We start from the raw sequence: 23751 nt of genomic DNA, 5'->3' as shown, positions 1-23751 counted from the left end.
TTGTTTTTATTTTGGAATGATATGAATTAATCTTTGTCAACATTCTTCTATAGGCTGAGTACATAAAAACCTAATAAAAGAGGTGTGCTTCAATCTAACCAGAGATGAACTAATAGCGATTAAAAGCACGTACCTGCCCATAAATAGATGAGAGGAAGGAAAAAGAGGGTCCTGGATGGCTCAGTCATGTCTGCTTCAGGGATTACCACCTCTTGTTTGTGCATATGTCGGTGTGATTGCCTCAAATGGGGGGGGGGGGGGGCATTTGTCTTCAAGATGACTATTGCATTGTGGGAGTTTCATGTATTTTTGCTGTGACCAATGGACCTGCCCCACCTGCCACCTCGGCAGACAGAAAAAAAGAAAGAAACCCTCACATACAAAAGAAAGACAAGGAAAACGAGGACGGGGCAGGAGAGAGAAACACCTGCTAATGTCTGTTAGAGCTGAGGTAAGAAACGGATCATATCATCACCCCCACATCATTAGACAACTCTTCCAGGATACACCTGCGTGCACACACACAAACACACGCACCTACACCCACACACACGCACACACACACACACGCACACACACACACACACACACACACACGATACACGTGCTTATTTCTAAGTTAAACTCCGACATTTTTTGGGCATACTGTGTAGATATTTTGCCACATTCAGATCACAACGTTCATCACTTCTGAGTGAACAATGTTTCATTCATTCAATTATCAAATAAAACGGGTGTCTATAAGAGTTACAGAACAATATCGCCACCTACTGTTCAGGAATGTGAACAGACGGTATCCGCTGCATAAAAAAACCTTAGAACATTGATTTTATTTTATTTACAAAAGTAAACAAAGTTATTCCCAGTATATTGAGAATAACTCTGCGGTTATTTTTTAAATTGGATATTACAAATAAATCTACTGTAGCGTGAGATGCCTTTGTCGTGCTCCCGCCCCCATTTAGTATTATCCAATAGAATATCAGTATTGTAATTTGATGCATGGTTGTCAACAACTGGTCTGACAGGAAGGAAAGTAGCGATCATGTCAATATTTGGCATGTGTTGAACTGTAGCTTAGCATTTCAGCTTCCTGACAACTCCATCTTATAAATGCATTTATTTTTATTTTTTTTACAAACAACAATGGGCGATAGACTCATCGAAATAACCTTACGTTACCAAAGTGGATGCTTTTCAATCATTTAAATTGATCTGAAGTTGGCTAGTCCCAGGCTAGCACCTACGCAGCTAACGCCAGCGGCTGCTGTTTGTTGTGAGCTTATGATAGATAGCTCGTCGTGCGCGTTGACCTGCGAGAGAGAGAGAGAGACGTGATCACGTCTGGTCACGTCGCGACGTCAAACACGTAGAAAGTGTCTTCGTTCGGACTCAAAGCGTAATTTGAAATATCCCAGCATGGATCCATTTGACAGCAACAGTCAAACAGGTAAGGAACGAACACTAGTTATGATACAACCAAGCTAACTTTACTAGCAGGCCAGCTAGTAAAGACATTAGCAGCATGCTTAGCTCGCTGGGAGTGACATTCACCCGGGGCCGAGGGCACAGCAGCTTCAGGAGGAGGCTTGACTTTTCTTTTAAAAGCAAATGGAAAGTTAAGTTGGTATCATGACCTGAATGACTTGGGACTTGTTTTAAAGCTAATGTTTTAAAGTTAATATCGACGAGTTGTGACATTAATGTGAACTGAGATAAGTCATGCTCGGCTTAGGCAGCACAAAGCCAACTGTTTTACAGCCTCGTCTGTGGACTCGGGGGGGGGGGGGGGGGGGCATTGGAGTGTTATTAAAACAAACAAAAAGGATCATATCTCTTTCACACATTCAACCAGGAAACAGTGACTTCATTTTTTTGTGCTTGTTTGTTGTGACTTACTGGTTTTCTGATAAAAAAAAGAGATGCATTTTAATCAGGAAATGGTGAAGAACAGATCCTTTTTTTTTTTTTTTTTTAAATGACCCATCTAGAATCAGTATCCTGATTCTGGGCAGTGTTTGTTCCATCTCTGGTAAGAATTTGTAGATTGCATTCATCAAACCCAGACACATGCTACATATATAGGTTGGAGTTGTTGGATGTTTTGTGTGAACAAGAAGAGAATGGCAGTGAACATGATTTATTTTATTAGTTCCACACACACATGATTATGACAGGCCTGCTATTTAATTGTAGTCTTACTGATAACATTACCTCGTCTTTTCTATGAAATTACCTTTCAGCTTAATAAATCAACAGCATCCCTCATTTGTTTGTAGTAGACATGACCATCATTGTAACGTTTGATGTGTTTTATGGTTCTTATTTTTTTATCATGTGTATTTTCAACAGTATACAACTGCTTAGTTTTGAGCCTATTAATAGACTGACGCACACACTCACACTACAGTCGATGACAGCCATGCGGTCTTATTAGAAACAGTGTAAATGAAAGGGTCAGACATTGTATTTATGCATTTTCTTTTCTCCTTTTACCGATGTGTAGCTCACCTTTGCTTTCATTTCTGTATGTGCCTTCAGTCTGAGACTGAAAATGCATTGTCTCGAGTCTCTAAAAGCATGCGTGGCACGTGAGGTAAAATGGGAGACGTGCTTTGCGGAGCATTTTCATTACTATTAAATCAGGAAGTTAAACATGCTCCTTATTGTTTTAAGAATTGCTGATAAGAAAAATGACCTTACAATTACCTCGATTCGACTTGCCCTTTGTCATGAGGCCGAAGACACAGATTATTTTGTGTGTTGCAGTAAGCGTGTCATTAACATGTCCAGATGAAGAGTATGTATGGTGTTTCCTTGTTTCCTAATTTTGAGAACATTTTTTTTGTTTCTTACTTTTTTGGCCCTGCTGTGCTCGAAATGCATTTTCTCTTCTCGAGTTTTTGACTCCACCATTTCCGCTTTCATGTCTGTCTGACTGTTGTAGATCGAGCCAACCTGCCGAGGAACATGATTGAGAACAGCATGTTTGAAGAAGAGCCTGATGTTGTGGATTTGGCCAAAGAACCCACTGCATTTCCAGTAAGCTCATGTTCTCTTATACAAGCTGTAAATTATAGACCAGCCAGACTCTGTATCATAATCCATATTTGCACCGTTCAACACAATGCAAACATACTACATTATAAATCTTGGGTGTGTTGCCCAGTCTCCACTACTTCTGTCTGCCACCAAATATAAATGAACGGTGCCTACTTTATGTGTGTGTGTTTTTTTTTCTTAGACGTTTCCTGGTCTCGACCCAGACGAGACGACATACGAGCCTCGCAGCTCACGGCTGCTTGTACGAGGCTTGGGAGAGAATGACATGGACGAGGATGAAGAGGACACCGAGTCTTCGGCCCGTCTGTTGGGCATGTCCTTCATGAACCGTAGCTCTGCTCAGAGACCTTCCTCTTCCCCTTACGCCAGACACTCTCCTCCCAGGTAATGTGCTGACCGAAAAGGTCCTCATCTGAGATGCGGTTTTATTTTAGTAATCGTGAATTAAGCAAAAGACTTCTGTGATTATCTTGTGATGTTTAATTCAACATCTCAAATCTTTATTTCTTTGAAAAATAAAAACTGACGAACTTTGGTTATTTTGGAGAGAAATGCCTTTGTGTTAATTTGAGCCAATAACCACAATTAGAGTAATAAATACATGTATTTAGTAGGAAGTATAGCACTATGTGGGCTCAGTAAAACCTGGTTCTTCAATACTGTCAAGAACATTCAGACTCTGCTTGCTCAAGTTTTACACGTCTTACACAGAAAATGCTCTATATGAGATAAACTCATATAGAGTACGGGGAAAGCTCAAGAGACAGAAACATAGGACACAGTAACAATATGCACAAAACAGAGTTGTACAATTTTCAGCATAAAGGTGACCTCATGTGATTCATTTAAATAAAGTTGGCCAACTATTTACAGATGGAGATGCATTGAAAATGGTGATAATCTTATGGGCTGCCTCCCGTAGCACCATCATCTACATCGTTTTCTCTTTCACCATGGAGTTGTGAATTTGCCAAAGTGAACAGTCGTAATCTTTGTTTGCAGGTGTTCACGACCCTCGACCCGCACCATGGTTGTTTGTGTATTATTCTTGGTGATCGTTGCATCTATGACCATGGTATTGTATTTCTTACCTGGATGCACCTTTACTAAGGTAAGAGAACTATTTGGTAATTCTAGATTTTATGACCGTATATGGACGGCATCGTCTCAGTAGACCATTTCCTTTTGTCATTTTTCTGTCATATCTACCTCTGGGTCCGACTCTCTTCCTGCAGAGTGGTTGCAGTAAGCCGAATAAGACCGCTCCGCTGGAGCCTGGCTACCCTGTCTCCACAAACGGGGAACCTTTCCCATGGGCACAGTACCGGCTGCCTCGTAGCATCTGCCCTCTCAGCTATGACCTCGACCTAAATCCCGATCTCGACGACATGACCTTCACTGGCCGCGCTGTCATCGGCATGTCTGTGCTCCACAACACCAAACGCATTGTCCTGCACAGTGATAATCTCAACATTTCCAAAGCCACATTCAAGGTGGGGTTGGAAGGGAATTTGTTTTGCTCATGAATAATTTCGTTTATTTAGCATTCATTAAGTAACAAAGCACATGAAATGCGTGTCAAGATTTCATCTCTGGATTATGAAACACTTTGTTTCCTTTTCGCTTGCACTTGATCTTCTTCCAGTTAGGTAATGGGGAGGCCAATGATGTGACCGTACTCGAGTACAAACCCAGAAAGCAGATCGCCATCAAGTTCTCTGACGAGCTGAAAGCAGGCCTGTTCTGTGTTCTGACCCTGGATTACTCGGCCAGCCTCTCACACACCTATAGTGGTTTCTACAACAGCTCATACATGGATAAAAATGGACGTAAAAGGTACTTGAGATTCATTTGATGTGGTGAAAGTACTTCATGACAGCTGAAAGCTATGCTGCAGAGTCAAGACTGGATGAAAATGTATGGATGTGTCGTCTATTAGTGACTAATCTCTAATAAAGTACCGGTACTGCTATAAACAGTTCTAAAATGACATTTGAGGCTGGCAGTTTTGCAGGATTTATTTAATTTACTGCATTGCACTTTTCTTTTTGTGTGCAGGGTCCTAGCTGCAACCCAGTTTGAGCCACTGTCAGCCAGGAAAGCCTTTCCCTGCTTCGACGAACCTGCTTTCAAAGCCACCTTTCTGATTAAAATCACCAGAAAGCAAAACTACACGGCTCTTTCCAACATGCCTTTGGTATTATAAATGTGATTAAGTTTGAGTTATTGCTACGATACGTAACATTCCACTTTGTTTGCTGCAGGGGTTCATACAATTTATTTGGTTCCCACCTAGAATTAATCCAAATGACTGATTTAAGGGCCGATGCCAACTGACAGCTAAAGTTGATATTCAAACCTCCCAGACGGATTTGAACCCAGGGCCTTCTTCTTACCCACTAAGACACTGTAACCTGTAAGCCTGTAACAATGACAACATTTTGGTCACAGTTTTGTACTTCAAACAAGTCAGGGACGATGTTACATTGCATTTAGTCTGGATGGCACTGTCAACATTACTTGGTAGGGATCTCATCCATATGCTCCATTTTCCAGGCTAAAGTCACGCAACTTCCCGACGGCCTCATGAGGGACGAGTTTGAAAAGACCAGTGTCAACATGAGCACCTATCTGGCGGCCTTCATCGTTGCAAACGTCACCCCTATCAGCAAAAACGTATCCGGAACCTTGGTAGGTATGATGCTGTCACTGCAGACCACATGCATTTTGAAATATCTTCATGTATTTATAATGTACCTGTGTGTATTAGGTGTCTGTGTACTCTGTGCCAGAGAAGAAGGAGCACACGGACTATGCTCTGGACGCAGCCTCCAAACTGCTGGAGTTCTACAATGGCTTTTTTCAAATTAACTACCCTCTCAAAAAATTAGGTGAGTATATAGAGGCACTTGCAAATGATTCCTCTTCCAATTATTGATTTTGGCACGCCTCCGTCCGTTCACACCCTGACGTGCACTCTCGCTCGTCAGACTTGATAGCCATCCCAGACTTTTTGGCAGGAGCCATGGAGAACTGGGGACTCATCACTTTCCGAGAGACCAGCCTGTTGGTTGACAAACTGTCTTCTCCTCTGGAAAAACAAGTAGTTGCCTCTGTCGTGGCACATGAGCTTGCCCATCAGGTATTTACATCCGTCTTTGTGTTTTTGAACGTATCTAAGATACTTGCTCAGCTCCTAATCGGCCCCTAATGTTGTTTCCCAGTGGTTCGGGAACCTGGTAACGATGAGCTGGTGGAATGACCTGTGGCTCAACGAAGGCTTTGCCACTTACATGCAGTACACGTCACTGCAGGCAGTGTTTCCTCAGCTGGATATTGTAAGTTCATGCCGATGGGGGTCGCGGTTACTCTTGTATGATTCGGAGCAGATCATGTGTGCTTCACAGTAACCTGGCAACATGTTTGTTTGTTTGTTTGCAGGGTAATTTGTTCTTGGCAGTGCGTTTCAGAGCCTTGGACAAAGATGCGTTAAACTCCTCTCATGCTGTGTCAGCAGAAGTTAACACACCTGAGCAGGTGGAAGAGATGTTCGACTCCGTCTCATATGAAAAGGTAGACGGTATAAATTCAGGTTATATGAAGGTACGTCCATATCTAGTTAATTCCGGCTATCTGTTTACATTCTGATCAGCATTTTGTTTTTTGTGCGTCTTCCAGGGGGCGTCCATTCTCCTGATGCTGGAGGCCTTCCTTCCAGGAGACCAACAGTTTAGGAAGGGCATCATTCAGTACCTAAGAGAGTTCACTGGACTTAACACAAACACTGACGACCTGTGGAACAGCCTTACTCAGGTGTGTGTGTGTGTGTGTATCATTTAGTTTTGGTGCTATGGACAAAACATATCGCTAGTTTAGTATCTTTTCAACACTGAAAATTGCATGTTTAATCTAAAACGCAGAGGTTGACGCGTGGACCATCTGTTCAATGGACATTGATTAGATTGCAATTTATTATTGTCCCTGTTTATAGCTGAGAATTCAAAGTTACACTCCCCTTTTTCTCAATCTATTCAGTGAGATCAATGGCTGGCACTGAATCTGGATTTTGCTTTTTTGTCCTCAGGTGGGCGTCTCGCCACAGCACTTGAATGTGTCAGAGATGATGACTTCGTGGACGTCACAGAAAGGTTTCCCACTGGTCACTGTAAGCCGCAAGGGCGATCAGGTCACCGTCACACAGGAGCACTTTCTCCTCGCGTCCGACAATACCGCACACGCTTCTAGGTGGGTTACGTTTACACAGAAAGGCGGAGATCTTCGTCTCACAACAACCCTAAGTGCATTCTGAACTGTCTTCAGCTTGTGGAATATCCCAGTGACGTATGTCAACAACAGCTGTAGTCTGGCCCCTGAGTGCAAACAGGTGTTCACTCTGAAGACCGAGTCAGGTAAAGCACAGTGTGGACCCTGCAACGCCACGTTTTACAGTCTCGTTCTCTGTGACTCAAAGAGTTAGTTTTTGTGTGTGTGTCCATTAATGTGTGTCTTTCAGGTTCATTCAAGCAGCCAGAAAGTGTAAAGTGGTTGAAGCTGAATTACAAAAACACAGGCTTCTACATTGTCCACTACGGAGACGAGGGCTGGGACGCAATCGGACAAGCTTTGTCCAGTAATGTCAGTGTTCTGACGCAAGAGGACCGGGCCTCACTCGTACACAACATCTTTGCTCTCTCCAGGTAAAACGGACAGCGGTGAATATCAAAACACAAGTTTATTGAAATGGTCCAATTATAGCTCCATCCCATCCAACCACACACGCACACACACACACACACATAAAAAAGATTAAATGAATTAAAAGGCTCAACAAATAAACATCATTAGATTTGTAGAAGCAGTAATTACAGTAGAGCACATATCATATGATGCAAACAGTGATCTGACTTGGATAAGATGTCGACATCGAGCAGATTATTTTCCACTTCCCTTGTTTAAATACTTTTATTCCTGTGATGTTAACAGACTGGGACGAGTGTCCTTTGGCCGTGTCCTCAACTTGTTGGATTATATATCCAAAGAATCCGAGACTTCCCCAGTGACAGAGGCCTTGTTCCAGCTCAACAATATCCTCCAGCTGCTTGACAAGAGACAGGAGCAACATCTAGTGGCCCGCGTGAAGGTGCAGATCCACACACACTCACCTGTGGGTCAGACGTTTGGGTCCCCATACAGTTCATTATACTTTACTATGTTTGTTAGTGTTGAGTAAATATGTTGAACCACACGATGTATTGAAATTTACTAAGCATAATAATATTGAACTTCAAAAATGAAATACACTGATAATCATATTATTTTCTGAACTGTTGTTTCCTGCATACTAATTTAACCACGTTTCTCTACTCATGGCAGAAATATATCTTCCGTCAGTTTGGTTCTCTGATGAGCGAACAGACATGGGAAGAGGAGGAGAATGTGTCCAAACAGGAGCTGCGCTCAGCCCTGCTGGAGACGGCCTGCAGTCTGAACGAAGCCAGCTGTATTCAGCATGCCAAAGCCCTGTTCAAACAGTATGTGGAGTCCAATGGGACCTCACGGTACGTCCAGCACCAGAAACACCAACATCTTATTATTTTAGACTCTACTTTAGACACATTGTCCCAGCAGGGTAAGAAACAGAAACCACCTTTGTCAGGGATGATGGGTCGGTATTAGACATTTAAGTTGTGGAACATGAATAGCTTTATATATGTTTGCGTGTCTCCACATCGCTCTAGGATCCCAGGCGATCTGCAGCAAACTGTATTCAACGTGGCGGCTCAATCAGATGAAGATTGGGTGACTATGCTAACGGCGTACGGACAAGTCACCTATAACGCAGAGAAGCGGAAAATGCTGCGAGGCCTCGCGTCTACTCAGGACGCACGTCGTGTAGTAACGTAAGTATTTGTGTGCGTGTCTGCCTCCGGAGACACACACTCACTCATCTTCCTCACTGATGGCTTCTACAGTTTGTAAATCTGAAGTTAATCGAATTTCAAAAGCTGAAAGAAGGAATTGGAAAAAGAAAAATGGAAAAACTACCTTTCAGAGCAAAACGGTAATGTTTAAATATTTAAAGCGTCTTACTTTCAGGTCACATTCACCAACAGGCAACCGGATGCTGCATGCACTGAAACACCACAAACTAAAACACCAAAACCAGAACATTCTTCTCGATCCCGTTGATTTGAGGGAACCAACAGATCGTTTTGTGCGACACCCACAGCTTGCAGAACTTGCAGTGCACCGTTGCCACCACAGATTTGTCAGTGACTAGCGGCCCATATTTATTCCTGACAGTCATAAAATGGCATTTAATTGTACCATTTTAGGTTAGTTGACATGGCTTTATTCAATCATTAAAAACATGTTTTACCCTTGATGTGAAACTACGTTGGTCTATCGTTTCCTTTACCTTTGAATTCTAGCATTAATGAAAAGTCTTGATGAACCTGTTATTCTCAGTGGAGACGATTAGAGGTCTCGCTGCTGTTTATGCAGTGAGGGCTATTTTAACAGAACACTTTTCTGTCTAGACTTTTACAGTATAGTCTGAAGGGAGAGATCATCCAATCACAGGAGTTGCCTTTGGTCATCAACACGGTGTGCAAAGGATTCGTTGGCTACCTGTTTGCCTGGGATTTCATACAGGAGCACTGGGACAGCCTAATAGATAAGTACGTGGACAGGTTAGGATTGTTACTCATTAAAAGGAAAAGATGAATCATCACCTTCGTTGTTTCGTTTGCTGCTTTAGGTTCGCTGTGGGCTCCTTTCCCATTCAGGCAATCGTCAAGTCTACAACCTCCCAGTTCTCCACACAGGCGCATCTTGATCAGGTATGAGTTGTTTTTTTTGTGTAATTGTCTTTTTTGCTGCAGTATATTTTTAAGGTTTGTGTACTTATTTTGTACCCTGTGTAGAGGATGCTTCGGTGTCATGTCTGATGTGGCCAACACCTTAGTGTGTGATGTGTGATGTGTGTGTTGCAGGTGCAGCGCTTCTTCTCAGGTCTGAAGGAGCGTGGCTCTCAGATGAGGAGTGTGCAAGAGGCATTGGAGACCATCAGGCTGAACCAGCGCTGGATGAACGAGAACCTTCCTGCACTCCGAAAACTGCTCGAATACAGTTAAAGACGGCTGGTGTGTGGTGTCGTCATGACAACGGCAGTGTTTGCACTATTGCAGGAGTCTGAACTCTCTTTATCCAGACAAGAGGACTGATCAGAGCCTGAGGTCGGGCTCTACCTGGGCTGACAGGTTGGGTCCTGCGTAGTTTTAGTTGTAGTCATACTTAGCTCAGGGTAGCTCTGGATGTGTGTCTGCCAGGGGGGGGGGGGTGAGATGCGAACACACACTCCTCACACTTGATGCTGTTGACCAAACATCTTCTCTGCAGCCCCCTTGTAAAGCTCATACCCGAGCAGACAATCATGCTTCAACCCACACTCCTTTCACTCAGCCTGATCTCCTGCTCTTAGCTGAATGAGTGGCGTAACGGCCGCATCAAAAACAAACAAGTAAACAAGGATCTTCTTCTCCCGACAGCTGTCGGGAGAAGAAGTAAAAATTACTGCTATTTGAAGAACTAATGTATTATTAGAATTAAAATGACATTGTTTTCACCGTTATGAAAATCTGCAGAAACAGTCGCTGTCGCGTGGATAGCTTAATGCACTGAACTTGTGTTTGCATCAATAGAATGTACTGAAAACCCATCCCACTGCCCAACAGCCCATCCACACAGCAACCGATTTGTCTCAGATGAGAACGGGCGGTCTACACTGGAGCCTCGATGACGCTTTTTCATTCTTTCTTTCTCAAGAGCTCACTTTAGGTCTGAGCAACATTTTGTTTTTCCTATAATGACTTTTTACCTGCAAGTGCAATCACTGTACATCATTTTTTCGTGCTTGTAAACTTTTATCTATAATGTAAATAGATGTGCAATCCTTCAGCGTTCTCTCCTGCAATTTTTGATGTACGGTTTCAAATATTTTAGCTTTTGACATTTAAAAATTGTGTTGTGTATATAGTGTAAAGGCGAGACTTATGCAAAGAAATCTTTTGTTGCATTTCTTGATTTAGATGACCCCAGACAAGCCATTCGCTGGTGAATGTTTGTATGTTCAAAATGCACATTAGCCCTTAAAACTTAAAAGTGGTTGAAGGAGCATCTAGATTTGGATTGACTGACCTATCCATCATGAAAAAAACCAAAAGAATGGTACATGAATATCATCCAGCTATGTTTTCAAGATTTTATTTAAATAGACTTGTGCGCTCATCTTGAGCTTTATGTTAACTTGTACTTCTACTACTTACTTTACTTTGACACAGCTAACACCGTTACAAGACGAGTATCGGTTTTAGTAGCGACGTCTTCTAAGGTATCTTCTGTTTCATTTATCTGAAGGATTTTCATGGGGTTCCAATGTGAGAAGAGATAAAGATGATCAGAATTAAAGCCCTCCAGTTGCCTGATATCAGATTAATTGATCAGCTTAATTGAGCCTCCAGGACTTTGATTTTCTGCCATATTTCAATCACAAAATATGAAGATGTGTGATGTTGATTGAAAAAGATCATTTTCAAAGCATCCATTTAATATTGAAATGGATCAAAGACTATTCATGGTTAACTTCCATTCAGGTTAAACTGAGTCACAAAGTCATAATTTGCATGCTGGTGCTGTACAAAGGCACAGCTACACTAAATGGAATATTAAACCTGTGTTTATGTGCGCCTTGACAGCTTGGCTGTTGTGAACGGGGTCTATTAGCTTTCAGAGGCGAGTGTTGCTGAAGTTTTTCAGGTGACAGGTCAGAGTTTAAGAAGCCGATCTGGGATGAAGATTGTTGTGGAGAACCACATGCCAGGAAAACCCAGTCGTGTCGTCTTTTGTTTTTGCTCTGGGTTTAAATGCTGCAAATGTTTTTGAAACTGTGATGCTGTAGTCCTGTCAACAATAAACACTTTTTTTTTGATGCAATGTCTTCTATTTGAATTTAAGTTGCTATGATTTCTCTTGCGTTTTTGCCTCCCCCTGTACTTAAATTCAAAATAGGCTTTTACTGATTTTCTGCTGCAACTCAAACACAAGTTATGTTGAAAATGATTTTCAGAATTTAAACTTGAAAGTGGTGTGTTACTACTTGTCATTACTACGGTGACAGTCCAAATTGAGTTAAGCTTTATTCATATTTGCCATGGATTTGGCAGTTGTAAATATTTTGTAGTATTTTTGTGTAAAAGTACGTTTTCCTCAGGACCTCAAATATTAAGGAAATTCAAAAATCACAAACAATGCCTTGAAAGTTTATTGTGTGCTTGGATTTAGGTGTGTGTGGTTGTGTGACTTAAAAAGGGAACTCTTTAAATTTGTCAGAAGCCATTATTCCATTGTAGTTTTAGTATGGATCTTAGTGTTTTATAAATTAGGCCTCTGCAGCCTTTTGTTTGTAGAATATAATTTCTCAATTAAATATTTAATATAAAATTAAAATGTACTATAGCAGAAATGTTTGGGTTAATAGATGATTGTTCACTAACCTTGAGAAAATATTCTTTCCGACAGTAATATACAAAATAATGTTTGGTAGAAATATAAGTACAAAATAAAATAAGCGGGTTCTTCAGACATGGTGCAAAACAAAACAAATAATGAAACCTTTAAATTGCATAAATGTGTTGGAGGCTTTATGTGATTGCCCGGTTGCCGGTAAAAACACTTTTGACATGACACTTCTCAGTTGTTCCACCAGAGGTCTTTGTTGCTTTTCCGGAAATATGCACCCTGTGCCATTCAGGCGCTCTAAGAGATCAGACAACAAGAACTGTCACAAGAACAGAACCAGTAAACAGAACAGACGCTAAAAGGACTTAATTAAAACTATTTATTACACATCAGATAGCACAACTTTTTAATTCTCACCGGGAATATAAGATTTGATAATAATGCAGTGATAGTAAAGTAATGATAGAAGCAAACAAAAATATGAATGTGTGTGTGTGTGTCTGTGTATGCAAGCAACTAAAAATAAAACCTGCTCCCAGTATTAATGCAAGCTTTAACACTAGAACTACCAAGGCAGTCATTTTGACTGCTTTCAAAATGTGCAACATCATAACTTAAAAAAAAAACCCATGTACCCCTAGGATCCTGACTTTTCCTAAATGTGTGCATATATTATTATAACATTGTTTTATCATTAAAATTTCAAAAGACAAAAGACACAGGAAGCCTCAGATTTTGTGATATCATGCACGTTGGTGTTTCAATGTTTAAAATCTGGCTGTGATTATACTGATAATCGCTGACGGTGGCACAGAAGGTAGCGCTGTTTTCTCACAGCAAGAATGTCCTGGGTGTGAGGCCTTTCTGTGCAGTTTTGCATGTTCTCCCCGTGTCTGCGTGGGATTTATCCCACCAGCAAAAACATGCAACTTAGGTGAATTGATCAATCCGAAATTGTCCGTAGGTCAGCAATAGCGTGATTTGGTGTTTGCCCTGGGATCATGAACTGTAGCCCGTAGACAGCTGGGCTAGGCTCCAGCACAAACCCATGACCCGCATGTTGGGTGAGTGGCTGATAATTGTGTGACGAAAAAAAATCTATGTTTATCTCTGTCACAACAATGTTTATCTCCATCTCCAGCCACCAGTTCACATTTCATCTGGGCTGGGACTCGAACCGGTGGACGTCTCCCCTTCCCAGCCCAAGGCCCAGCCCACTGAGCCCAGCCCAACCAAAAACTACAAAAACAAACATTGCTTTTTTTGTGATTTTGATACAAATATTTTTCTTCAAATATAAATATTTTCACGGGTACAAGCAGCCAAAATGAGCTTCCTCCGTAGGGTGGCTGGGCTCTCCCTTAGAGATAGGGTGAGAAGCTCGGTCATCCGGGAGAAGCTCGGAGTAGAGCCGCTGCTCCTCCGCGTTGAGAGGAGCCAGATGAGGTGGCTCGGGCACCTCCTGAACGCCTCCCTGGGGAGGTGTTCAGGGCACGTCCCACCGGGAGGAGACCACAGGGAAGACTCAGCACACGCCGGAGAGACTATGTCTCTCGGCTGGCCTGGGGATGCTCTCGGGATCCCCCTGGAAGAAATGGCCGGGGAGAGGGAAGTCTGGGCTTCCCTGCTTGGGCTGCTGCCACCACGACCCGGCCCCGCATAAGCGGTTGAAAATGGATGGATGGATGGATAAATATTTTCTTCTCAGAGATGGAAGTCTTTGCAGTTTTTGGAATTGTTCGATTAAGAAGAAATTGTTGGGTTTATGCTTATGAGTATTTGGATCTACCAGATACATATATTTACTGCAGAAGCCTATTTATGTGCTTCTGACGTCTAGCTCTTCAGTTCCCTGTTCTTGTTTTTCCTCATATTCCTGGTCCTCAACATTTGTCCAATCATTTGGATTCACACTTTCTTCTCTTCCTCCATCCATTCTACTTTGCTCTATCCTCAGCTTCTCTTTCTCATTTACAATGTTTTCTTCCCTTACGGCTTTCTGAACAGATGCTAAAAGGACTTAATTAAAACTATTTATTACACATCAGATAGCACAACTTTTTAATTCTCACCGGGAATATAAGATTTGATATTAATGCAGTGATAGTGAAGTAATGATAGAAGCAAACAAATATGAATGTGTTTGTGTGTGTCTGTGTATGCAAGCAACTAAAAATAAAACCTGCTCCCAGTATTAATGCAAGCTTTAACACTAGAACTACCAAGGCAGTCATTTTGACTGCTTTTAAATGTGCAACATCATAACTTTAAAAAAAAACCCATGTACCACTAGGATCCTGACTTTTCCTAAATGTGTGCATATATTATTATAACATTGTTTTATCATTAAAATTTCAAAAGACAAAAGACACAGGAAGCCTCAGATTTTGTGATATCATGCACGTTGGTGTTTCAATGTTTAAAATCTGGCTGTGATTATACTGATAATCGCTGACGGTGGCACAGAAGGTAGCGCTGTTTTCTCACAGCAAGAATGTCCTGGGTGTGAGGCCTTTCTGTGCAGTTTTGCATGTTCTCCCCGTGTCTGCGTGGGATTTATCCCACCAGCAAAAACATGCAACTTAGGTGAATTGATCAATCCGAAATTGTCCGTAGGTCAGCAATAGCGTGATTTGGTGTTTGCCCTGGGATCATGAACTGTAGCCCGTAGACAGCTGGGCTAGGCTCCAGCACAAACCCATGACCCGCATGTTGGGTGAGTGGCTGATAATTGTGTGACGAAAAAAAATCTATGTTTATCTCTGTCACAACAATGTTTATCTCCATCTCCAGCCACCAGTTCACATTTCATCTGGGCTGGGACTCGAACCGGTGGACGTCTCCCCTTCCCAGCCCAAGGCCCAGCCCACTGAGCCCAGCCCAACCAAAAACTACAAAAACAAACATTGCTTTTTTTGTGATTTTGATACAAATATTTTTCTTCAAATATAAATATTTTCACGGGTACAAGCAGCCAAAATGAGCTTCCTCCGTAGGGTGGCTGGGCTCTCCCTTAGAGATAGGGTGAGAAGCTCGGTCATCCGGGAGAAGCTCGGAGTAGAGCCGCTGCTCCTCCGCGTTGAGAGGAGCCAGATGAGGTGGCTCGGACACCTCCTGAACGCCTCCCTGGTGAGGTGTTCAGGGCACGTCCCACCGGGAGGAGACCACAGGGAAGACTCAGCACACGCCGGAGAGACTATGTCTCTCGGCTGGCCTGGGGATGCTCTCGGGATCCCCCTGGAAGAAATGGCCGGGGAGAGGGAAGTCTGGGCTTCCCTGCTTGGGCTGCTGCCCCCACGACCCGGCCCCGCATAAGCGGTTGAAAATGGATGGATGGATGGATAAATATTTTATTCTCAGAGATGGAAGTCTTTGCAGTTTTTGGAATTGTTCGATTAAGAAGAAATTGTTGGGTTTATGCTTATGAATATTTGGATCTACCAGATACATATATTTACTGCAGAAGCCTATTTATGTGCTTCTGACGTCTAGCTCTTCAGTTCCCTGTTCTTGTTTTTCCTCATATTCCTGGTCCTCAACATTTGTCCAATCATTTGGATTCACACTTTCTTCTCTTCCTCCATCCATTCTACTTTGCTCTATCCTCAGCTTCTCTTTCTCATCTACAATGTTTTCTTCTCTTACGGCTTTCTGCTGTTCCTTCTCCTTCTCCAGTTTCCACTGCTTCTTTAGATTCCAGAAGAAGCCCAGATTTTTCTCAGGGTAGGTGACTTTGGCCACTGGCAGTTTGAAAATCTTTTTGGTCTCTGTAGTTACGAGGAGGAAAGTGAGGGCGGAGAGGCAGAAAGGCCACGTGCAGGATGGTAGGCCAAACTAAAGTTTAAAGGAAAATAGCATTGCAGTTATGAAACTTCTGTTTAGGATCAAGAGCTCATCAAATTGTGACAGAAAATGTGCACGTACCGTGGCCATGATATTAGCAATGGCTGAGCCGAGGTACGCACAGAAGAAAGCTGCCGAAGAGGGGAAGAGAATCATTATGGGATGAGGTTGATGAATACCATGATCAGCTGGATTCTATCTGACAATATACATGTTATATAATAAAGCCACCAGACAAGTATTTTTACTTTACTCACTCACCACATATGATAGCAAGCAGATGCACCTGCCAAGTGAGGGCATAGAACATTCCTCCGATAGCAATGCAGGCTAACACACAATTGTATCCCCAAAGTCCAAAGTAAATGTCTCCGAAAGGAGCTGCCAGAGCCAAGCCTGTAAAATGATCATATCACAACCATTGCAAAAGTTGTAATAATAATATTTATCCACACTTCCTGATTGGGTGCCTGCCAGGTTATCACTCACCAGCCACCATGCCCACAGCAGATCCCAAAACAGCATGAGCACAGGTGATAGGGGAGGAGATGAAAAGTGAGATGATGAAGATTCCTCCTGTCCAAGGATTGTCACAGCCGTAGACCTGGCCGATTCCCACTGGCACTGACATGAACAGCTGGAGACAGACAGAGAATTCACAACAAAGCAAAGATTTCACCCCTCAGGGGGGTCATGTAAGCGAACAACAAACTCTGGCCTCGTCACCGACCTTGGGTACATCGATCTCATCCCAGGTGATATTGGGTGTTTCGCTGCGAGGCTGAATGAGGACTTGGGGGAAGTAAAGGTTGAAGTGGCCGGTGGCAACCATGTGAAGACACACAAGGATGTTGAAGGGTAGCGTGAACACCGGCAGATCCCAGCGACTGTTAATCGATGCCAAGGCACTGGACACGATTGGGCTTAAAAGCAAGGATACAACGCGAGTGTTAAACGTCCACATTCACCTCAAATGGGACTTTGAAGCACATAAACCCTTCAGTCCATCTCATTGCTTACCACATCATGGACATGAAGATGTTGGGGAGCAGGAGCCACCAGTACCAGTCTCCCGCGTTGGAGAACACGGCCATCAGTAGACCTACCAGGATTCCATTGTATCCATACAGACCTGCAGCTATTGCACCCCTAAAGTAAAGATAGTTCAGTTCATCAATGTTCACTTTTTGATGACAGAGTGTAAAATCTTCGGACTTAACGTTTCTCTTTCTGCAAGCAAAATTAGGTATCATCCATTTATTCATGCCACATTCTCTCATATGGTATCGTACACCCTGGACGCTTCGCCAGCACATCGCAAGACCACACAGAGACAGATAACTATTCACGCATACATGTTTGTGGAGGTGGGAGGAAACCAGAGAACCCAGAGAAAACCCACGCGGTCACGGAGAGAACATACAAACTCCGCACAGATAGGATTTAAACCCGGAACCTTCTTGCTGTGCAGCGACAGCGCTAACCACTACGCCACGGTGCCGCCCAAAAAAAAAACCCAATTGATCAAAAATAGAATTCGAACCTGTTCTGTTGCAGAATAACGGCAGAAAGAGTGGCAAAGACTGTCCCCACGAAGCCATTCAGAGCCCACCAGTAGTTCTGTAAGATCAGGCCAGCAAAAATGATGAGTCCGCTCAGAGGGTTGTTGACGAACATCACCTGAGCAGCTCCACGCAAAACCCAGTCCAGCAACTGCACCAAAAAAAACTGCTCTGCAGGATGGAGGGAGAACAGACAGACACTGTGGATCCAAGTTCAGCTTAATTGTCTTCTCACTGTGAACCATAGCAGTATTTGATTATACACGGACAGAACACTGCAGATTCAATCATTACTTTCGACCCATTTTGCAGATATTTGCATGTCGCCAGAGAAGTAGGAGGTCAGCTTCAAGAAGCAGGTCCTCATCCCTTGCAGGGGAGCCTTTCGTGGCTGCTTGAGGTTCTTCTCCCCCCCGTCCTGTTGGGAGTCATGCTTTGTGCTTATCATCAGCGACTGGAGCTCCTGCAGCCACCGTTATGATTGGAAATCAATTAGAGAATTACATTAGCATCTCACTTATGCAGCGCTGTGAGCACTAGCTTACAAGAAACTCGGTCGCAGGCGAGGCGCTGGTTGAGGACACAGAAGTGGAACAGTTGGTAATCTTCTGGATATCCTGAGAGGTGAAATAAAATGTGTGATACAGAACCACATGAATGAATGAATATATTTATTAGATAGAATGTTAGAGTACAAGTACAGTCACACAGTAGCATGTATTACAGTACAAATAAAGTCAAACATCCTGTCTAAGAGGAGCATTTCAAAAAAGCCCTTGCGGTCTTGTTTCCGTTGAAAGTCCTTCGTACATAAATCATCCACAATTCCATCCACATTAACCTTAAATGCGAGCAGAAGTCCTCTCGCTGGTCTTCTCTCACTTCTTATCCTTTTGTTGTGTCACTTGAATATATATAATAATAATATATATATACATGAATATAATTACAAAAAGGACAAAAAGTTACTTCCAAAAAAGTAAATTAAAAAGCATAGTTGAAAAGGTGATGTACTAAATTATACTATTAAAAAATCTAAGATTCAAATGTAAATGCAATTTATTATTAAGTTATAAATGTGTTAGTTATATATTTTTTAGCTTACAGTGTGAAATAAAATAGCATATATGGTAGGTAAATTATTTAAAAAAGGATTAATTGACTTTTTCTTTAAATTTTGTCCATGCTCATCAAATTTTGTCACAATTTAGTGTCTAGCTAACTAAGCGTAAGATATACATTCTCCTACCGCTGTGCAATATGATCCAGGCATATGTCCTAGAAGAGGCAGTGGCTGCAGGGATTCTCAGTTTGGAGTGATAGAAGACGTTTATAGCATCAGAGATTGGAAAAAAAAGAAGATAAAATTCCTCTTCATTTCACCCTCTCAACCGTTGTCACAGAGATAATCTTTGGCACACCCAAGTCTCACTATACAAACAGATAGTGTCTCCTCGCTCCTCTTTCCTGGTCACGACAAGCATTTCACCACATTTGTCATTTTATAACTCGAGTCTCCGTCCTGCTGAGCTGACCATCGGCAGGAATAGAGGCACTTCCAAACTGTAAGAAAATCCTCAGGCAGTACATTAATAGAGAGAATTCCAATTTTAGCGACTCCGTGCAGGCTTACATCTGGAATTGAGGTCCTTCTGCCAACAGACAAAGTGCTTGGTGGGCGAGTCCAACCTCCATTAATATCGCCCTTGTTCACTATTAACCTACATAGTTCTGCAGCTGGTTCACTGGAGAGTTCCAGTCATAGGAACATCTGGAAATCTCAAACATTGGTGCTTTATTTGCTCTAGATTCCAGATATTTACTTTTCTATATACGTTGTTTTTAACAGAATGTTAATAATTATTCTGTATATTATTTAGCTTCTTCTCTTTTTATCCTACTGCTGCATGCATGCTGACCAGAAATAGCATAATAGATCATATTGTATTGGCCTCCCTTCATTTGCTCCGCGTGAAATCAACGGGTCCTTGAGGCATTGTTACCGGGCTGCACAGTAATAAGTATAATTTATGTTGTATTGATTATTACAGCCATTTTATTTTGAAAAACGACTGGATTTTCTAAAATGTTACATTCATCTGTTAATTGTCAATCGTCTCTGATCGTCTCTGAATACACGTATCTCGGAGTCATCATTGGCACACAGCTATAATTTGGTGGTTAGTGTTGTTGCCACAGCAAGAAGGTCTCAGGTTCAAATCCAACTTGGGGAGGACGATGCGAAGGACAGGGTGAAGTGGAGAACGTTGATTTGCTGGGACAAGCCAAAAGTACAATAGGAGTAGTAGGATCTTTAATAGATATGATTATAATGTTAATTTAACCTTGATTAAAGTAATCCTAGTATGCATGTCACATACAGATTAGCTTTTTTTTTTTACTTGATACATCTTCGAACCTGCTGAGCAGGTACTTGCAGGAATCATTCCTCAGATACAAATCATTTTTGCACAAATTCCCTTCTCCCTTCTCTTTACACATGACTACTGCAGGAAATGCAGGTGACCGAGATTAAAACTAGAAAACGACAATCAGAGATTGCAGACCCTCGCCTCCAAAAGACTATTGGATCTTGTGAGACAGGGGCCAAACCTGCTCTAGCTTGCTGCTCCGGAACGTACTACAAGACTCCTTCTGGACTCTTTTTCCCATCATGCCATTCGTTCCCCTCCCTCTTAAAGTGGCAGTTTACAGCACAGGCACAATTCCAGATGTAAACTAGAAAGACAATCAGACATTGCACACCCCGCCTCCAATAGACTATTGGATTTTGTGAGACAGTAAACAGGGCTTCCGGATCAGAGGAGCCAAACCTGCTCTAGCGTGCTACTCCGGAACGTACTACAAGACACCTTCTGGACTCTTTTTCCCATCATGCCATTCATGTCCCTCCCTCTTTAAGTGGCAGTTTACAGCAAAGGCACAATTCCAGATGTAAAAATAATTCTAGAGTCTGGATCCAGATCCGGATCAACGCCATTCTCGGGGAGGACCAAGCCACGGACAGAACCTTGCTTGTGTAAAAATTTCAAGTCGATTGGGTTCCTAGTTTTTGAGTTATGCGCTCGGACAGACAAACAAACAAACAAACAAACAAACAGACAGACAAACAAACGGACCCAATTGCAATACCGTCGCCTCCTCTTCGGCGAGGGTAAAAATATGTGTCATGATGACATATCCATAATACGTGCCATGAGAGCCATGTTATATAATTCAGTAGATGCACCCGAGACCTTCTTTCTGTGAGGCAACAGCGAAAGACTATGTCGACACCGACACCTAGTGGAGCTATTTGGAACTGCATGTACCTGTACTCCTCTTCCCTGTCCATCTGACTTGATGAGCTCACATTGCTGGCATCCACTTAACAAATGTACTGCAGTGGTGTGAGTTTATTTACGTATGACAGCACACTAGTAAACTTCCAAGACAGTACGAAGTGATCAAAAGGCTTTTGATCACTTCATACTGTACCCTGTGTATTGTTGTGAACTGACAAGATGTAAAGACTACGGAAGAGGATTATGAAAATCAGTTTTTTAGAGTTCTGACTTTAAGGTCAGAACTTTGAAGTTTTGTTGCAAGGTATAAACTGAGTAAATTACATGTAATGATGAACTCACTTTTCATTCCCCTGTTTCACTAACACAGTGTGGAGGGAGGCTTTGTGCTTTATTATGATGCTGTACCAGTAAATCATGTGCTGGTTGTCAACTCGTTGTCGTTGAAGGAGGAGGGTCATCGTGATGGCAGCGTAGTACAGTAGGCACTAGTTTATCATGGCTTTTTCCATTTTGATGAAACGTTGGATGAATCAGGGCTGCTGCTACTTCAGCTGTTGAGTTGTCTTGATTAGTTTTCAGAGAGACGCCATCTGGTGTGCGGTGGTGGGTAGTTCAATTAAGTGTGTGGAACAAACATTGTGCTAATAGATTCACAGGTGTGGTACCTGACAAAGGAAGCAATGCAAAGCTGTGACATGCTTCCTACTGATACTACAGCAACTTCACAGGTAATTCAAAATCACACAAATGGGCATGCAACTCTGACTGCGTCGGGTATTTCTTAATTTCACTCCACCAATGAATTTTGTTGTTGTTGAAATAGAAGCTTCTCCGTCTCAGGATTCTCCATCTATTTTTACATTTGGTTCTTTGTTTGTTTTTGCCAGTTTAATTCAAGATAGAGCATCTCAGCATCTATTCTGCTCTGCCTACAGCCTACATTACAACATTGTAGGAGACGTAGGAGGTTTTCTCATTGACGATAACCAAATTCTCATAAAATACTCTAGTACATCTGCCCTTGTTTTTACAGAAACCGATCTAACAAGGTTAGAAAAGGCAGCTTTTAGAACCGTCGCAGACACAGGAAAAAGGACAGGGCTATAAAATATGCCTGTGTGTGTGTGTGAGAGAGGGGGGGGGGGGGGTCTCCTAGTCTCTGCTAGAGTCTATGGAACCTGATACTTGATGACTCTCCATCACAAGAATGTGAGTTTCCTTCGTTTGGAGCATCTGGCCTGACGCCTGGCCACATCTCAATGTGTGTGTGTGTGTGTGTGTGTGTGTGTGTGCGCATGTGTGTTTGGAATTGCTTGTTACTATTTTCCCCTTTTTCAGAATGGACGGCCTCTTTCAGCACGATGAGACGTTTTTTGTATGTATTCTTTGTCTGATGCTTGTTGTCTGTAGGGGTTATTCCCCGACACACTGTGTAAGAAATAATTAAACGCACACAAAATGAATCAGGCAGACAAACTTCGATACTTTACCGGTAAGGAGGGACCCTGCTCGCCCAGCGGCTGCGAACAAAAGACCCCTCGCCCGAGACCTCTCGGCCTTTTTATTCACACGGTGAAAGTAGGTTGTCCCAGGTATTTACATAGATCCCTACCCCCTTCGATGAAACTAAAGACAAAGGGAAGTTTTCCTATGGGAAAACCTCATGGCTTCCTCCATCTTTACAGTTTTACAATGAAAATACAACGCTACTCTAACATTTCCCTCCTGGAATTTTCATTTCACATGGCCTAATACTTATACTGTAACATCCTTATCTCTATGGTTACTACAAAACATTAGGTGTTAACTAAACATGCTTCAAACACTATACTAGAACTAAACTATCAGAAAACAAGGATAAAAAAGAATCAGTACAATCAAAATCAATACCTGAGTTATTACATTCATGATCTGAGTTCTTACATTCAAGATCTGACCTGAATCAGGGAGGAAGGCGAAAAACCCGTAGTTTGCAGATTCCATCTTCATATAGCATACATCTTTCAAATGGGAAAATTCCTTCCACAATCCAGCTGCACCTGCGATTATCTTAACGACCCCCAATCCAGGCATTTTAACAATCCTCCTAATACAATGTCAAACATCTCATTCATCGTCAACAAGGAAAACAAACACGAAAAAAACATAAAATCAAATCAGTACAAAAACAATCAACATTCATTTCCACAATCTAAATGTCACTGTCAAACCCTTTATTCACAAATCCTACGTTAGCGCATTACCGATATTTCTCCTAGTTTGAATTACTTTAATATTTTACCAGCACTATCTATTCTATACTGTAATTTGAAAACAGTGACATGATTATTTTATCTTTATTGCTCCAAAGTTTTAACACATCTGGAACATTCTGAACTCTAAATTAAATTACTACAATGTCTATATTATGTTATGGATGGATAATCATAACAATTCTTATTAACTCAACTTGTCAC

General features: G+C 42.2%; 2 protein-coding genes across 2 annotated transcripts; one reads left to right on the top strand and one right to left on the bottom strand.

Moving 5' to 3' along the window:
* Positions 1 to 1158: 1158 nt before the first annotated feature.
* Positions 1159 to 10199, top strand: lnpep (leucyl/cystinyl aminopeptidase). The gene is made up of 22 exons (XM_068760777.1): positions 1159 to 1450; positions 2948 to 3042; positions 3245 to 3447; positions 4066 to 4174; positions 4299 to 4556; positions 4709 to 4899; positions 5122 to 5260; positions 5620 to 5754; positions 5834 to 5954; positions 6054 to 6205; positions 6288 to 6401; positions 6505 to 6636; positions 6742 to 6876; positions 7148 to 7308; positions 7384 to 7472; positions 7577 to 7760; positions 8047 to 8203; positions 8437 to 8621; positions 8802 to 8963; positions 9603 to 9743; positions 9824 to 9905; positions 10059 to 10199. The coding sequence occupies exons 1-22, from the start codon at positions 1420 to 1422 to the stop codon at positions 10197 to 10199; spliced, it is 3117 nt and encodes a 1038-aa protein (XP_068616878.1). The 5' UTR covers positions 1159 to 1419.
* Positions 10200 to 14126: 3927 nt separating this feature from the next.
* On the bottom strand, positions 14127 to 19260 carry slc14a2 (solute carrier family 14 member 2). Its single transcript, XM_068760774.1, has 12 exons — positions 19237 to 19260; positions 18533 to 18604; positions 18282 to 18450; positions 17969 to 18158; positions 17446 to 17574; positions 17156 to 17348; positions 16915 to 17062; positions 16687 to 16821; positions 16507 to 16556; positions 16210 to 16416; positions 14524 to 14581; positions 14127 to 14167 (listed from the first exon to the last, which is right to left on the bottom strand). The coding sequence occupies exons 1-12, from the start codon at positions 19258 to 19260 to the stop codon at positions 14127 to 14129; spliced, it is 1416 nt and encodes a 471-aa protein (XP_068616875.1).
* Positions 19261 to 23751: the final 4491 nt, after the last annotated feature.

The sequence above is a fragment of the Brachionichthys hirsutus genome, chromosome 4 (assembly GCF_040956055.1).
Source record: "Brachionichthys hirsutus isolate HB-005 chromosome 4, CSIRO-AGI_Bhir_v1, whole genome shotgun sequence".
NCBI classification, from domain to species: domain Eukaryota; kingdom Metazoa; phylum Chordata; class Actinopteri; order Lophiiformes; family Brachionichthyidae; genus Brachionichthys; species Brachionichthys hirsutus.
Note: the sequence above shows the minus strand (reverse complement) of the source record. Positions and strands in the feature narration are given on the sequence as shown.

Coding starts and splice junctions, on each gene's coding strand:
- lnpep (XM_068760777.1), top strand. CDS start 1,420: ATGGATCCATTTGACAGCAACAGTCAAACAG. Junction 4,557..4,708: donor TTTCCAAAGCCACATTCAAG/GTGGGGTTGGAA, acceptor ATCTTCTTCCAG/TTAGGTAATGGGGAGGCCAA. Junction 5,955..6,053: donor CTACCCTCTCAAAAAATTAG/GTGAGTATATAG, acceptor CTCGCTCGTCAG/ACTTGATAGCCATCCCAGAC.
- slc14a2 (XM_068760774.1), bottom strand. CDS start 19,260: ATGCCTGGATCATATTGCACAGCG. Junction 17,575..17,968: donor GTTATTCTGCAACAGAACAG/GTTCGAATTCTA, acceptor TCTTTACTTTAG/GGGTGCAATAGCTGCAGGTC. Junction 17,349..17,445: donor ATCTTCATGTCCATGATGTG/GTAAGCAATGAG, acceptor CTTGCTTTTAAG/CCCAATCGTGTCCAGTGCCT.